This window comes from Fistularia commersonii, chromosome 19, assembly GCF_037954325.1.
Source record: "Fistularia commersonii isolate RoL2024-O1a breed Wild chromosome 19, RoL_Fcom_v1.0, whole genome shotgun sequence".
Lineage (NCBI taxonomy): Eukaryota > Metazoa > Chordata > Actinopteri > Syngnathiformes > Fistulariidae > Fistularia > Fistularia commersonii.
In genome coordinates, this window is record NC_141302.1 from 2087292 (window position 1) to 2100910 (window position 13619).

General features: G+C 44.1%; 1 protein-coding gene across 3 annotated transcripts in view; it reads right to left on the reverse strand.

The window, feature by feature from the left end:
• Window positions 1-2396: 2396 nt before the first annotated feature.
• The window catches only part of exoc6b (exocyst complex component 6B), a 52214-nt gene continuing 40991 nt past the window's right edge, over window positions 2397-13619 (reverse strand). For all 3 annotated transcript variants that reach the window (XM_086165631.1, XM_086165632.1, XM_086165630.1), the window contains 2 exons: window positions 4044-4156; window positions 2397-2706 (listed from right to left, as the gene is read on the reverse strand). In XM_086165631.1, the coding sequence (XP_086021757.1) occupies window positions 2580-2706; window positions 4044-4156 (240 nt within the window). In that variant the 3' untranslated portion in view covers window positions 2397-2579. The remainder of the gene's footprint in view (window positions 2707-4043; window positions 4157-13619) is intronic.

Genomic DNA, 13619 nt, shown 5'->3' on the forward strand with positions numbered 1-13619 from the left:
TGCCGTGGCGACGGTACAAGGATGAACTGCGAGAAAGGAGACAAGGAAGCAAAAGAAGGAAAGAAATGAGAACTTTGCATGTTTGCCTTCCTTCCGTCCCTCACGCTTCATGTCTACATCAGTTACCATCACTTCCTAGTTCTGCTGACACACACACACACACACACACACACACACACACACACACACACACACACACACACAAGTTGTTTTGTATATTGATGAGACTATGAAACACTGATAGGAAGCAACGAGTATGTTTGGTAATGAGAAGCTCCTGGTGAGGCTGAGCTGCCACACACACACACACACACACACACACACACACTCACACACAATCTCTGAGCAAATGCTCCTGCCGCCCGAGAGGTGAAAGGTCGCCAGAAAAATCAACACACGATCAAACCGATGAGAAACCTTCAAAATAAATATTAAGAAATCAAATTTCATCGAAAGAATCAATAAAAATGAAATAAAGTCGGGAATACGATTAAAATTCAAGGGTAATAAAACAGTTAATAGACACGTATCTAATAATATTCTACGAATCTTAGATTTAGCATATTAAACTTGTTTTTATTGCTAGAATCTCTGACAAGCAGTGCATTTACATTTCATTTAAAATCTATTTGGAAAAAAAAAACAAGTTTATTACAGCGTAATAAAAGTGTTTCTCCGAAGGGGAAGTCAAAAAAAAAAAAACGGGACAAAAGACTTTTGTCTGTTTTTTTTCTCCACAGTTCCTTTTTATTCCGTCTCCGGCAGCTTTATTAGTATTTTTATTTGTTTCATCCATTAGTGGTTTTAACAGAGTGGCGCGTACACAGAGGCCTCCGTCTTTTCCAGAACAACAAAAATCAAAAAACAAAAACAACAAACGAGCGGCAGCGCTTGGACGTTGAAGCAACGCGGCGTCTGATTGGCCGTCTGAGCTGACCAATCAGAACGCAGGCAGGAAGTAACTCATTTCACCCAAGATTTAGCAGATCACACTCCTGTGTGGCAACTACGGACACAAAATACCGTGTGTGTGTGTGTGTGTGTGTGTGTGTGTGTGTGTGTGTGAGTGTGTGTGTGTGTGTGTGTGTGTGTGTGTGTGTGTGTGTCCCCGAGTCGCCGCTTTTATTGGCCGGAAATAGAAATACAGCTAAAAAAAAGGCACATTAAGTAACACAATCACCCCCCCACCCCCGTTTCCCTTAGCAACACCTCAAAGTGACACACAACTCAGGATAGCGCGCGCACACACAGACACACACACACACACACACACACACACACACACACCTTCAGAGTGCTCAGCGACTGGCTGAGACACAGGAAGTGGAAGACTTAACGTTCCCTTCTGACACACTCTTTACATCAGAATCCCTTTATAATGTAAACACACACACACACACACACACTTACATACGCAAGCACACACACACCTTCCTATTTCAATCATTCGCTCAAACCGGAAGGTTGGATTTTCAAGTCGCGCTCAAGAAAAAGAAAAAAAAAAAAAAAAAAAAAAAACGAGGGCCGAAAATGGGGGTCCTTTGTTCGGGACTATTTTCTGCGGCGGATGGATACGCGTCCGGCAGCTTTGTGTTCCCGCCTCGATCGGTGCTCGTCCAGTCGTAAAACAGCAGGAATCGGCGTTACAAGGAAACAGGAAACTGAGATTCTACTTCCTGTCTGGACACAAACGGCGGCGTGATCTGCGAACGGCGTCCGACTGATTCCCTTTACGCCTATTAATCAATAAGTTATCAGCAGCAATTAACAAGCGTTAGTTGATGAGGAAAAAAAAAAAAAATCCTAATAAGGCGTGATTACATCGTTATTAGCACGATAGCGCTAAATCTGCAAAGGGCTAATTAGCGTAGCTCTGACTTTGGACTGCAGCTGCAACATTTGTTAATAAAGGCGTAATAACGTAGCTTTAGAGCTAAAAAAAATTCAAAAAAACAAAAAAAAAACAGCGTCGACTGTTAATAAATAGGTTATTAACATCATTGATGGCGATGAGGCAACTCGCTAAGGTCCTAAAAATAGTCACATAAAGATGCAAAAAGAGCGTTTATTCACGACGGCAGTAAACTGGTTAAATTCTTGTTAATCCCTAATCTGACAAAAATCATTCGTTGTGCTTTAATTATTGTGTAATAACGCGTAATAATGTAAACAGGTGTGTCGTTACAGCCTTATTACACCCTTTCTAAACCTGATGGAGGAAAAAAGTGGCTCGGACGCGGTTTTGGGTTCCTCTGATTCTACTCTATCCCTATTTACGTAGCCGTGTGCTAACGTGGAAGCTAGCGGCTAGTAGCTAGCGACTAGCAGCTAACCCCCCCCCGAAGGCTCCGCCCCTTCGATCAATCCCGTGGAAGAACCGACATGGAAGTACATCGATTTTTTTTTTTTTTTTTTTTGCATCACATGACAAAATGGAAGCTCAGTTCCATTCCCGTAGCGTTAGCTTAGCGCCGACGAGTTTAGCCTCTCGTGTTTTTTGAAGCTAAACGGCGACTTCTTCGTTTCCCGGCGAGCAGAGTGACACGTTAGCCCCGACGCTAGCCGCTAAGCGCTAAGCGCTAAGCGTGGTGCTGGGCGATGAGGTTGCGCAGCTGCTTGATGATGGTGTCGATTAGCTTCTGCCGGTCTCGGTCCGTCTTCCTAAACTGGGCGAAAACGTTGTTCTTCCTGCTGGTCTCACGCATCCTGAGGAGGAACAGCAGGAAACGTCAGAAAAAGGAGGAACAACTCGCTGATTTGTGTTACCGCTAACATTAGCATTAGCATTTTGTTTCATCTAGTAAAACTGATTTCTGCTCTGTTTTGATTGGTTAGCATTGTTGCTAACTTCCCTTCCCCATCATCAGTCAGGGATGCTTTTATATGTAATTTACCAATTATCTGATTGATTAAAAAGTAAAAAAAGAAATAAATTAATTCATTTGGTAACTTTGATTTATTTTTTTATGGGGTGTTGAAAATGTATGACAGAGAAGAAAAATCTTTACGTTTTGAGATAAAATGTTAATTAAAAAAAATTGAGACAAAATGTAAATATTGTAAAGAAATGTAAAGAATTTCAGAAAAATTAATAATTGTGGAATATTTTAAAATCTAGTAAACTCCTGAAGAGTCATCTCCCAAAATAGGAACAAATACATCAAAAATATGTTATGAAAGTCTCGAAAAATGAACAATAAATCTATCAAAAACATGAATAAAAAATCTGGAAAAAATTAACAAAAAATCTCTAAAATTTTCTAAAAAAAAGCTTGTAATTTTTTTTTTTTTTTTTGAAGAGAAAATACCCCTCGGGGCAAATATCAATGAAAATATATGCCAAGTAAAAAAAAAAAAAAAAGAAGACAGCTTTCTGTTAAAAATTCTTTAGAAATGTGATCAAACTTGAAAATGAAAAATTAATCTTAAAGAAACAAACACATAGAATGAAATTAACTTAAAAGTTTCCTGAAAACAAAAGGAAAAGTTGAACAAAACAAGAGTCATCGGAACATCGAGCCGAAAAAAGAACATCCAGAGTGTGTGTGTGTGTGTGAGTGTGTGAACATTATAGAGGGATTCAGACGTCAAGTGTGTGTTCATGCCAGTCGTGCTCGCTTGGTTAGAATCATCAAAAAAAAAATCCCGTGTTATATACACACACACACACACACACACACACACACACAAACCTGGCGTGCACGTTGTCATGGCAACGATGCCTCACTAACAAAAGGTGTCAACATTTCCGTTCTTAATTCTCTGCTAATTCTCACAGTGAAACTTTTACACGGATGCTATTTCAAACACTGATCATCCACATGCACGCAACACACACACACACACACACACACACACACACACACACACACACACACACACACACACAATACTCACGGTTTAATTAACCTGGCAGAGGGGAGACAGCATGGCGTTACAAAATCAAATGTTGCTTTTTGAAAGTCCAACCAGAAGTTTTACCTCTGACATCAGTGTGTGTGTGTGTGTGTGTGTGTGTGTGTGTGTGTGTGTGTGTAACTCACTTCTCCAGCAGTGCGAGCGCGGTGTGGGGTCCGACCCTCAGGTAGCGGCAGCAGGGCTTGCCGTAGTCGGCCAGATAGGTGGACCAGTCCCACAGCGTGAACAGGTCCAGGAGCTGCAACGCAAGGCGGATGGTGTTACTACGGCGACGATATTATGGTCTGTTTCGTTTCCATGGATACAGATGCTTTAAAGTGACACTTAAACCACGATAGGAACACTTTTATTTTGAAAACACAGAATCCTGCTGCTCCGATGGGGCGCAGAGTTCACACCGCTGACCCCCCCCCCCCCCCTCACACACACACACACACACACACACACACTTAATCAGATTAAGATTAGATTATTTCTGTCCATGTGAACGCGGGCGGTGAAGCGCGGGATGCAGGCGAGGTCAGACGGCGGCTGAAGCCGTTCCTCCAAATGGGTCGTATTTGGAGAAGCTTGTTGCATAACCTGCCGCTGCCCTGCTGAACCCGACACACACACACACACACACACACACACTCACGCGCACACACACACACACATGTGCAGAAACAGGCCCGTGCAAGCCTGAAGCCTGCAGACATGCAAACACACTGTCTCCCCTATCTGTCTGCAACACACACACACACACACACACACACACACACACACACACACACACACACACGCGTGCATGCACTCGCACAGGCAGGGAGCCCCAGTGAACTTTGGGTAACACCAAACTCTCACACACACACACACACACACACACACCAATTTTAGAGAGAGAAACCATATGTGAACAAGGGATGAGAGAAGAGGGATGGAGAGCAAAACCACATGTGAGCGAGGAGACGGAGGGAGAGAGCGAGGGATGAGTGACGGCGAGGAGGAGGAAGGTAAGAAAGAAAGGAGGAGGAGGAAGGAGAACGTTTGTGAAGCTTCATGGATGCAACGGAAGGAAGTTCTTCTTCTTCTTCTACAATGTTTTGTTTCAAGACCTTCTCCTTTCTGGAAGTTTCTAAGCGAATGTTCCATCTTCACACCTCTTCTTCTTCTTCTTCCTCCTTTTTCATCCTTCTCTTCTTTTACTTCATCTTTTCATTCTACCTCTTCTTCTTAATCCTTCTTCTTTTTTTCGTCCTCTTTTCATTCCTCTTTTTCTTCCTCCTGTTTTTCCTTTTCATTCTTCTTCTTCCTCTGCTTTCCCCTTTACTTCCCCTTTTTCTTCCTCTTTTTTTCGTCGTCTTCTTCCTTTTTTTCTTCTACCTTTTTCATCTTTTCATTCTACCTCCTCTTAATCCTTTTCTTCTGCTCCTTCTTCCTCCTCTTTCTTCCTCTTTTTATTCTTCTTCTTCTTCCTATTTTTGTTTCCTTTTCTTCTTTTTCTTCATCTTTTCATTCTTCTTCTTCACCCTTCTCTTCTTCCTCTGCTTTCCCCTGCTTCCTTCTTTACTTCCTCTTTTCCTTCTTCCTCTTTTTTCATCCTCTTCTTCTTCTTCCTCTTTTTCTTCCTCTTCTTTTCCATCATCTCCTTTTTCTTCTTCTTCTTCTCTCTTTGTCCCTGAGTTCACCCTCACTCGGCCGAAGTTTGACCCCCTAATCCTCCCGTATAAACAGGCACAAACAAAAAACAGGCTGCGTGTGTGTGTACATAACACACACACACACACACACACACACACACACACAGGCTGCAGTTGCATAAAGCAAACATTACCTGGCTGTGACGCGACAAACTCGACTAATTAACAGCAGATTCATGAGGAAGGTTTGAGTGCCTCTGTGTGTGTGTGTGTGTGTGTGTGTGTGTGTGTGTGTGTGTTATGCACACACACATACATGTGTATTCAAAGTGCTATTTTTTTTTTTGCTGACGAGTTACTGTGGAGCTTTGGAGGAAATAACCTTGGAAAACTGCACACACACACACACACAAACACACACACACACACACAAATAAAAACACACACACATGCACACGCGCGCACGAGAGATAAGACGGTGGACGAGGACATTTCCACGTTATCGGCCCGGGAGGCAGCAGGACGCAAACACAGGGAAGGAAAAGGAGGAGAAGCTTTGGAAGCAGCTGGAGATCCAGGATGGACGCTGGAGGCGGAGCTTCACCAGGTGGAACGCCAGGTGAAGCTCCGCCCCCTGGCAGGGCGGCGCTCCGGGACACACACCCGTCCCGGTCGGGTTCGACTCTCGACCTTCAGAAGGTCCGAGGAGGAGATAAGAGTGATGGGATGGAAAAGGAAGGGATCCAAAAAAAGGAGAAAAAAAAGAGGACACACACACACACACAAGCCAGCAGGTCCTGGTAAACACACACACACACACACACACACACACACACCTGACCCCCGATTCACCCGACACACACTGAAGAACGGCAGGTCTCTCTCTTCACCTCCCGCTGAACTTCTCCCTCCGTCTCGCTCCCGCCGCCGCCGCCCCCCCTCACCTCGCCGTGACCTCCCCCCGCGCTATCACTGCCGTCTCCACACACACACACACACACACACACACATTATTGCTTCCTCTTATTCTTGTCGGGGGGGTTGACGTGTCGCCCCTCACATTTCTTGTTTGTTTTCTCTCGTTTCTCCTCCGCTAATGGTTCGCCCTCCGCTCACTTTCTCTCCGTCTTATTTCTTCAACGCAAGTCGGACATTTTTGTAGTTTTTTTTTTAAACGGAATCCCTTCCTGTTTGTGATTTAACTTTTATTTCATTTTCAACGTGGGAATTTCTCCCAACTTTTTTTTTTGTCACAAGTCAAGGTGATTAAAAAAAAATTAAATGTATTTTTTTTTTTTTGTTTTCATGCAAAAGTATTGATCATTTTCAGATCATTAATAGGTGATTCGTCGATCACCTCAGGATGTTGTTGGCAAACAAGCCCCGCCCCCTTGGGGGTCAAAGCCACGCCCCCTTTGGGTCAAACAAATGACTTTAAAAGCAATGGACCTCCCTGGCTCCGCCCACTCAGCAGAGGACCAATCCAATGTGAGACCATGGCAAGGAGGCGGGGCTTAACCCTCACCGGCCACCTGTCAATCATAGGGTCAGCTGTTAATCACAAAGACATCCAGCCCTTCAGTGAACCTGCTGGCTGGAGAGACGCAAGGACACACACACACACACACACACACACACACACACACACACACACACTCCTGGGCTCTTCTGACCAAAACGGCTCTATTTACCAGAAGTCATGACTCTCATGGTTTCCACCAGCGGGTGTAGCAGCTTAGCTAATGGCTCCTCCGGCTGCAGGCAGGATTTATTTGTTTGGGAACGCCGGGGAAATCGCTGTGTTGCCTTTCCTAATGGTCCAAATCACAGGGTCACCCAGAATTCATCATGTTTACACTCACACACACACACACACACACACACACACACACACAGACAGGTTGAGATTATGTAACTTTGCTGCTATAAAGGAAATCACTGTGCGACGGCGAGCCGGAGTTCACGCTAGCATGAACACTAGCGAGCGAGCTAGCTAGCCTACACGAGGGGACGCGCTAACCCCGGAACACACACCCACTCCTCCGCGGGGGGTCAAAGGTCGCCTGGCTGCAGGTGCCGCTGAAGATCGCTATCTTCAGCGTAATTGAATTCCTCTGGAGACGGAGGCCGTAGCGTGTTAGCGATAAGAGGCCGATAAGGCGGGAAAAGTGGCCGCCGTTTATCGACTGCACCTCCTCCGCTCGGACCGAGACGCCCTGGATCTCCGGCGGGATCCAGAAAGCTCCACAGAAGGTCACGGTTTCACGATTTTATAAGAAAGACTGCGATTTTTTATTTTTTTTCTTCCCGCCTTCACTGGACCTGTCTGTCACAGCCATTGGCTCCGCCCCCTTTCTCCTCCTGATTAATATAAAACAAAATTTTAAAAACGATGATAAGGGGGATGACTTAACATCTGCATATAAACCCTCATTTTCCATTTGGGGGGAAAATGAAAGCATTAATTACAGTTATTACCGTTAATACAGTTATTACTGTGTAATAACAAGTCATTAAGCTAAGTTAAGCTTAAAAAAAAAATAGGACAAGAAGGGGAAGATTTTTTTTGGAGAAAATAAAAGCATTAATTACAGTTATTACCGCATAATAACAAGCCGTTATTGGGGAAATAAGATAAAAAAAGGGACGAGAAGGGGGAAGATTTAAAATCTGGGTCTTAGTTGTTACTGTGTAATAACAAGTTCTTATCATAGAATAAGCTAAAAAAAAAAAAAAAAAAAAAAAAAAGGATGAGAACAAATCTGCATATAAAGTCTGACAGCAAATTTCCCATTTGGGGGTAAAATAGTGTTCAATAGTTATTATCGTGTAATAACAAGCCGTTATCATGTAATAAGCTTAAAGAGAGGGGGGGGAAAAGGACGAGAAAGGGGAAGATTTAAAATCCGCGTCTAAACTCCAACGGCTAATTTCCCATTTTGGGTGGGAAACTAAAACCATTAATTACAGTGTAATAACACAGATGTTATTGTTCAATAAGCATTTATTACACAATTGGTCTTCCTTGTAAGAAAAAGTTGTTTTTAAGAAGAAAAAAAAAAAAAAAAAAAGAAGAAGTGGCGGTGGTTCAAGCAGGGGTCTCGGCTGTCAATTAGACACTGCGCAGACGGAGCGAGCGAGCGAGAGGGCGAGAGACATCCGCCGACGGAGAGAGAGAGACGAGGAACCTCGAGAGAAACCTCGGAAAAGAACGATGGGGGAAATATGGCGGGACGGCAGGGGGTGCGGAGCGGGTCAGGCGGAGGGTAACTCCACGTTACCAGGCCGGCGGGGTGAGAAAGCGGCTGATGTCGGAGGAGCCGCTGATAAAGCAAATAAAGACGGAGCGTCCAAAACAAACCGCCGCTCCATTTAGAGCCGGCCGTTTTCTCAAAGAGCTCAATTTAAGACCCGGCCACTTTTTCCTAAGTTAATTTAGTTTTTTTTTTTTTTTTTTTTTTTTTAATTTTCCCTCGGTCGCGTCCTTCTGAGACGACGGCGCCTTCGTCCTCGACGCGCTAAACAGGAAGCGGGTTAAAATAAAAAAAATTAAAAAAAAGAAAACGGTGGCGGTGCAAAGCTCTGCAGGTTTTTTTTTTTTTGTTTTTTTTGGTGTGACCGAAATGTCACACACACACACACACATATATATATCCAGGAAGGTGTGTGTGTGTGTGTGTCATATTGGGGGGAGACGGACGGAGAGGTCAAGACTGATAACAACAGAACAATGACCTGCGCGGTCGTCAAACGGTCAGGCTTCGAGAAAAATATGTGTGTGTGTGTGTGTGTGTGTGTGTGTGTTTGCAAGGCTTCGAAAAAGTGTGTGTGTGTGTTTCTTTATCTCTATAATTTATGATTGCTGATGATAATTTTTTGGACACTGTCCGATTTGAAAAATGTCTATAATACAAACATACATATAAAAAAATGTGAATATCTAAATATAGATACAATAAAATATATTTAATTCATTTAATTGATTTGACATGAAACTATAACGTATTAGTGTTTTGTTTTTTTTTTTTACATTGTTTTTCCATTCCTGACAATTATTGTTTTTTTCTGGGTCGGTACTAGATTTCAAAAAATTGAAAAAAAAATAAATTTGAAAAATATTTTACATATATATATATATATATATATATATATATATATATATATATATATATATACATCTCCAGAGAGAAAGAGAGAGAACAATAAAAAATATATTTTAAAAGCAAGAGCCATTATGTGAGATTTCTGGGCCAGTATTTGATTAAAAAAAAAAAAGATAATACACGTGTGTATAAAAGAAATAGGTATTTATAAATAGATAGAGATAATGAAATATTTATAAAAAAATGCCATTATTTTTTATTGCTGACAATTATTGGAAGTTTTATGGGTCAGTACCAGATTTAAAAAACATGTAAAAAACGAAGACTAACTTTAAACAGAAAAATATATTTATATTTAAGATATAGATATAGATATATGTCAAAAATAAAATATATTTAAAAAGCAAGAGCTATCATGTTTCACATGACAATATATGGTTAATTTCTTGGCTGGTATTTGATTTTTAAAACATATATATATTCAAAATACATATATACATATCAAATATGTATATATAAATACAAATATAATTTTTATTTTTTGGGGACATTATTTTTAATTTCTGACAATAATGATCAGTGCCTGATTTCAAAAAATTACAAATACTAATAAGAAATTTTAACAATATATATACACACATATACACACACACATACATATATAATAAAATGCATTTAAAAAGCAGAAACCATAATTTGTTTCACATGGAAATATAAAGTATGTGTGTGTTTGTGTGTGTGTGCCGAACTTCACACACTGACCGCTGCTTGACCATTGGTCGGAAGTTGTGCACTGCCGCTCCCCTCCCCGGCCAATCGGGTCGCTGAATGGCCGTGTTGTCGTGACCACTGGCTGACCTGCTGTCACACCGATAAGGACCCGGCCACAGACAGGACAGGAAGTTGAGACAGGGGCCGGCACACACACACACACGCACACACACACACACACACACACTCTGACCGCTCCCACACAAATAATACCTAGAAGTCATAAATCCACAGATATGTACACACAGGTTCCGAGTAGCTACTATTTTCCGCAGCGATAACTCGGACCGGCTGCACGCATATGTGTGTGTGTGTGTGTGTGTGTGTGTGTGTGTGTGTGCGCGCACGCATGTGTGTTTTAAAGTGAGAGGCAGGTGCGTGTCTATAGCTGTCCAGTACTTGCAGGAGTGTGCATATGTGAGTGTGTGTGTGTGTGCAAGTATGTGTGTGTGTGTGTGTGTGTGTGTGTGTGTGTGTGTGATCAGATAAGCGTGTTCGGGGGGGTCTGAAGGAGAGTTCCCAACCCTCCCTGGCACCAATACTTATCCGACTGACCTGACGTTGCACCCACTCGTTTAAGAGTTGTGTGTCCATCTGTCTGTGTGTGTGTGTGTGTGTGTGTGTGTGTGTGTGTGATGTTTTTTAAAGAGATACCGGCCTCCCTGACTCCTGGTTATCAGGCGAAGGTGGGGTGAAGGACGAGGGGAGGGAGGATCAAATTTGTGGGAAAATTAAAAATGGCCGCGGCGTGCTATCTGTCATACGATATAAAGATATATGGAATAGTAATTTCAAAAATTCAGATTTTTATTTAAAAAAAAAAACAACAATCTCCTGGAATTATCAGTGAATATCAGCTAAGAACTACGCTAAAAAAGGGAGTGACATCAGAGAAGTCGCCTCCTGATGGTTCGGCTTCAATCGCCCAAAACAAAGATGGCCGCCAGCTTTGAAAGAATGAAAGGTTCCTTCTGATTTCTGGAGGAAGATCCTGTGTTTCTTCCCCCTGATATTTCCGAGCGCTTCTCCGTTGGGTTCTCGGACCGGCGGTTTAAAGCGATATCGACCTCCCTGATTCCCGGTTATCAGGTGAAGGATTAACAACATGGGAAAATGAAAAATGGCCTCCGTGTCGTCGGATATTAAGTCATTTGGAATAAAAATATCAAAAATCCAGATTTTTTTTTTCCTCAAAAAGCAGATGTCAGCTAAGAATGATGCAGAAACAGGAAGCGACGTCAGAAAGACCGTGACCTCTCGATGCTTTGGCTTCGATCGCCCAAAACAAAGATGGCTGCCGGCTTTGCAGTAAATAATGTTTTCCCTCTCATTTCCGGGCAAAAACCCTGCGTTTCATCCCGCTGATGTTTCTGTCGGATATAAAGTTATTTGGAATAAAAATGCCAAAAATTCAGATTTTTTTTTTTTTTTTTTTTTTTTACACAAAGCAGATCTCAGCTAAGAATGATGCCGAAAAAGGAAGCGACGTCAGAAAGAGCGTGACCTCTCGATGCTTTGGCTTCGATCGCCCAAAACAAAGATGGCCGCCAACTTTGCAGTAAATGATGTTTTCCCTCTCATTTCTAGGCGAAAATCCCGCGTTTGATCCCGCTGATGTTTCCGTCGGATATAAAGTTATTTGGAATAAAAATGTCCAAAAATTCAGATTTTTTTTTTTTTTTTTTTTTTACAAAAAGCAGATCTTAGCTAAGAATGATGCCGAAAAAGGAAGCGACGTCAGAAAGAGCGTGACCTCTCGATGCTTTGGCTTCGATCGCCCAAAACAAAGATGGCCGCCAACTTTGCAGTAAATGATGTTTTCCCTCTCATTTCTGGGCGAAAACCCCGCGTTTCATCCTGCGGATGTTTCCGAGCGCTTCCCCTCCGACGATTGTGATTGAAGGAAGGACGGGGGGGGGGGGGGGGGGGGGGGCGACGTGCGACGGTTGCGCGGTTACACGCTAAGGCCCGCATCACACGCCAGCGCCCGTGTGTGTGTGTCTTCCAATAGATCGGCGGGGCGAGCATTTAGATGTCCGTCTGATGCTCATCCTCCCCGCGCCCTCTTTCTTCGCCGCTCTTTCACCCTTCTATTCATCCCCCCTTCTGTGAGCGGTCAGACGGATGAAGGGAAGTGTCAGCCTCCCGAGGGGCGAGCGGGGGGGCGGCGGTCCAGCGAGACCACCCTGCCCGTCCGTTTCAGCCGCCGTATCACTTTCACCTGACTGCACTCTTTCACGCCGTATCCCTCGCTTTTTTTTTTTTTTTTTTTTTTTTTTTTTTAGGGGGGGGGGGGGGTTTCTCCGCATTCATGGCCCGTTTCCTCTCGGAGCGAATTCAGAGGATCTGGCCGGAGAGCCTCCTTCCGACGTGCACGCCGCTCGCGCGCCCCTTGTCGGCTTTGAAAAGGTCGGAGGTCAACACGCACGACGGCGGCAGATGTCGGACCGGGGAGGCGGGGCACCTCTGGTTGCTAGGGGCAACCATCATTGGGGCCCGAACGGGCCGCCATCTTGCCGACGTGGCGAGACGTTCGATCTCAATTAAAGAGACGCCGAATAGAACTTGCGTGTGTGTGTGTGTGTGTGTGTGTGACGCACTTCCTGGTTTGTTCCGCAAGCGTTACCGCGGCGAGTCGGGAAACAATAGCGAGACACCAAAACAGACGGCGAGCGGCGGTCGATGGATGCATCGGCCGCTCGCGGCTCCTCGCCGGGAGGAAGTCGGCGCTCGTGGCGCCGCAGGGTTGACACGCCCACAGGAGAACGCCATTTTCAAAATAACACGCAGGAAACTCGCGCTTTAAGCTAAGCGAACTTGTCTTTTACCTCCTTGACACACACACACACACACACACACACATGCATGCACGCCACTGGAGTTGGTGGCGAGCGATGAGGGGGCGGGGCTACAGCCCGTTTACAGTCGTCTAATACGAGTGTATATTTGGTTGCCTGGCAACTTGTCTGTGATGTCACAGGGAGGAGGCCCCGCCTCCTTGTCAGGATGATTGACACACAGGTCAGCCAATCACAGCAGAGCGTGACAGGGGGCGGAGCTCTGGAACGAGGAGCCCCGAGAAGATCAACGTTCTGCAAGAACCCCCAAAGAAAGAGATAAATGAATGGATGGAATTTCAATGTCTGTGGTCGACCAGAGGAATGAGCCCCCGAGCCGGCAGCGACACACACGACACACACACACACAC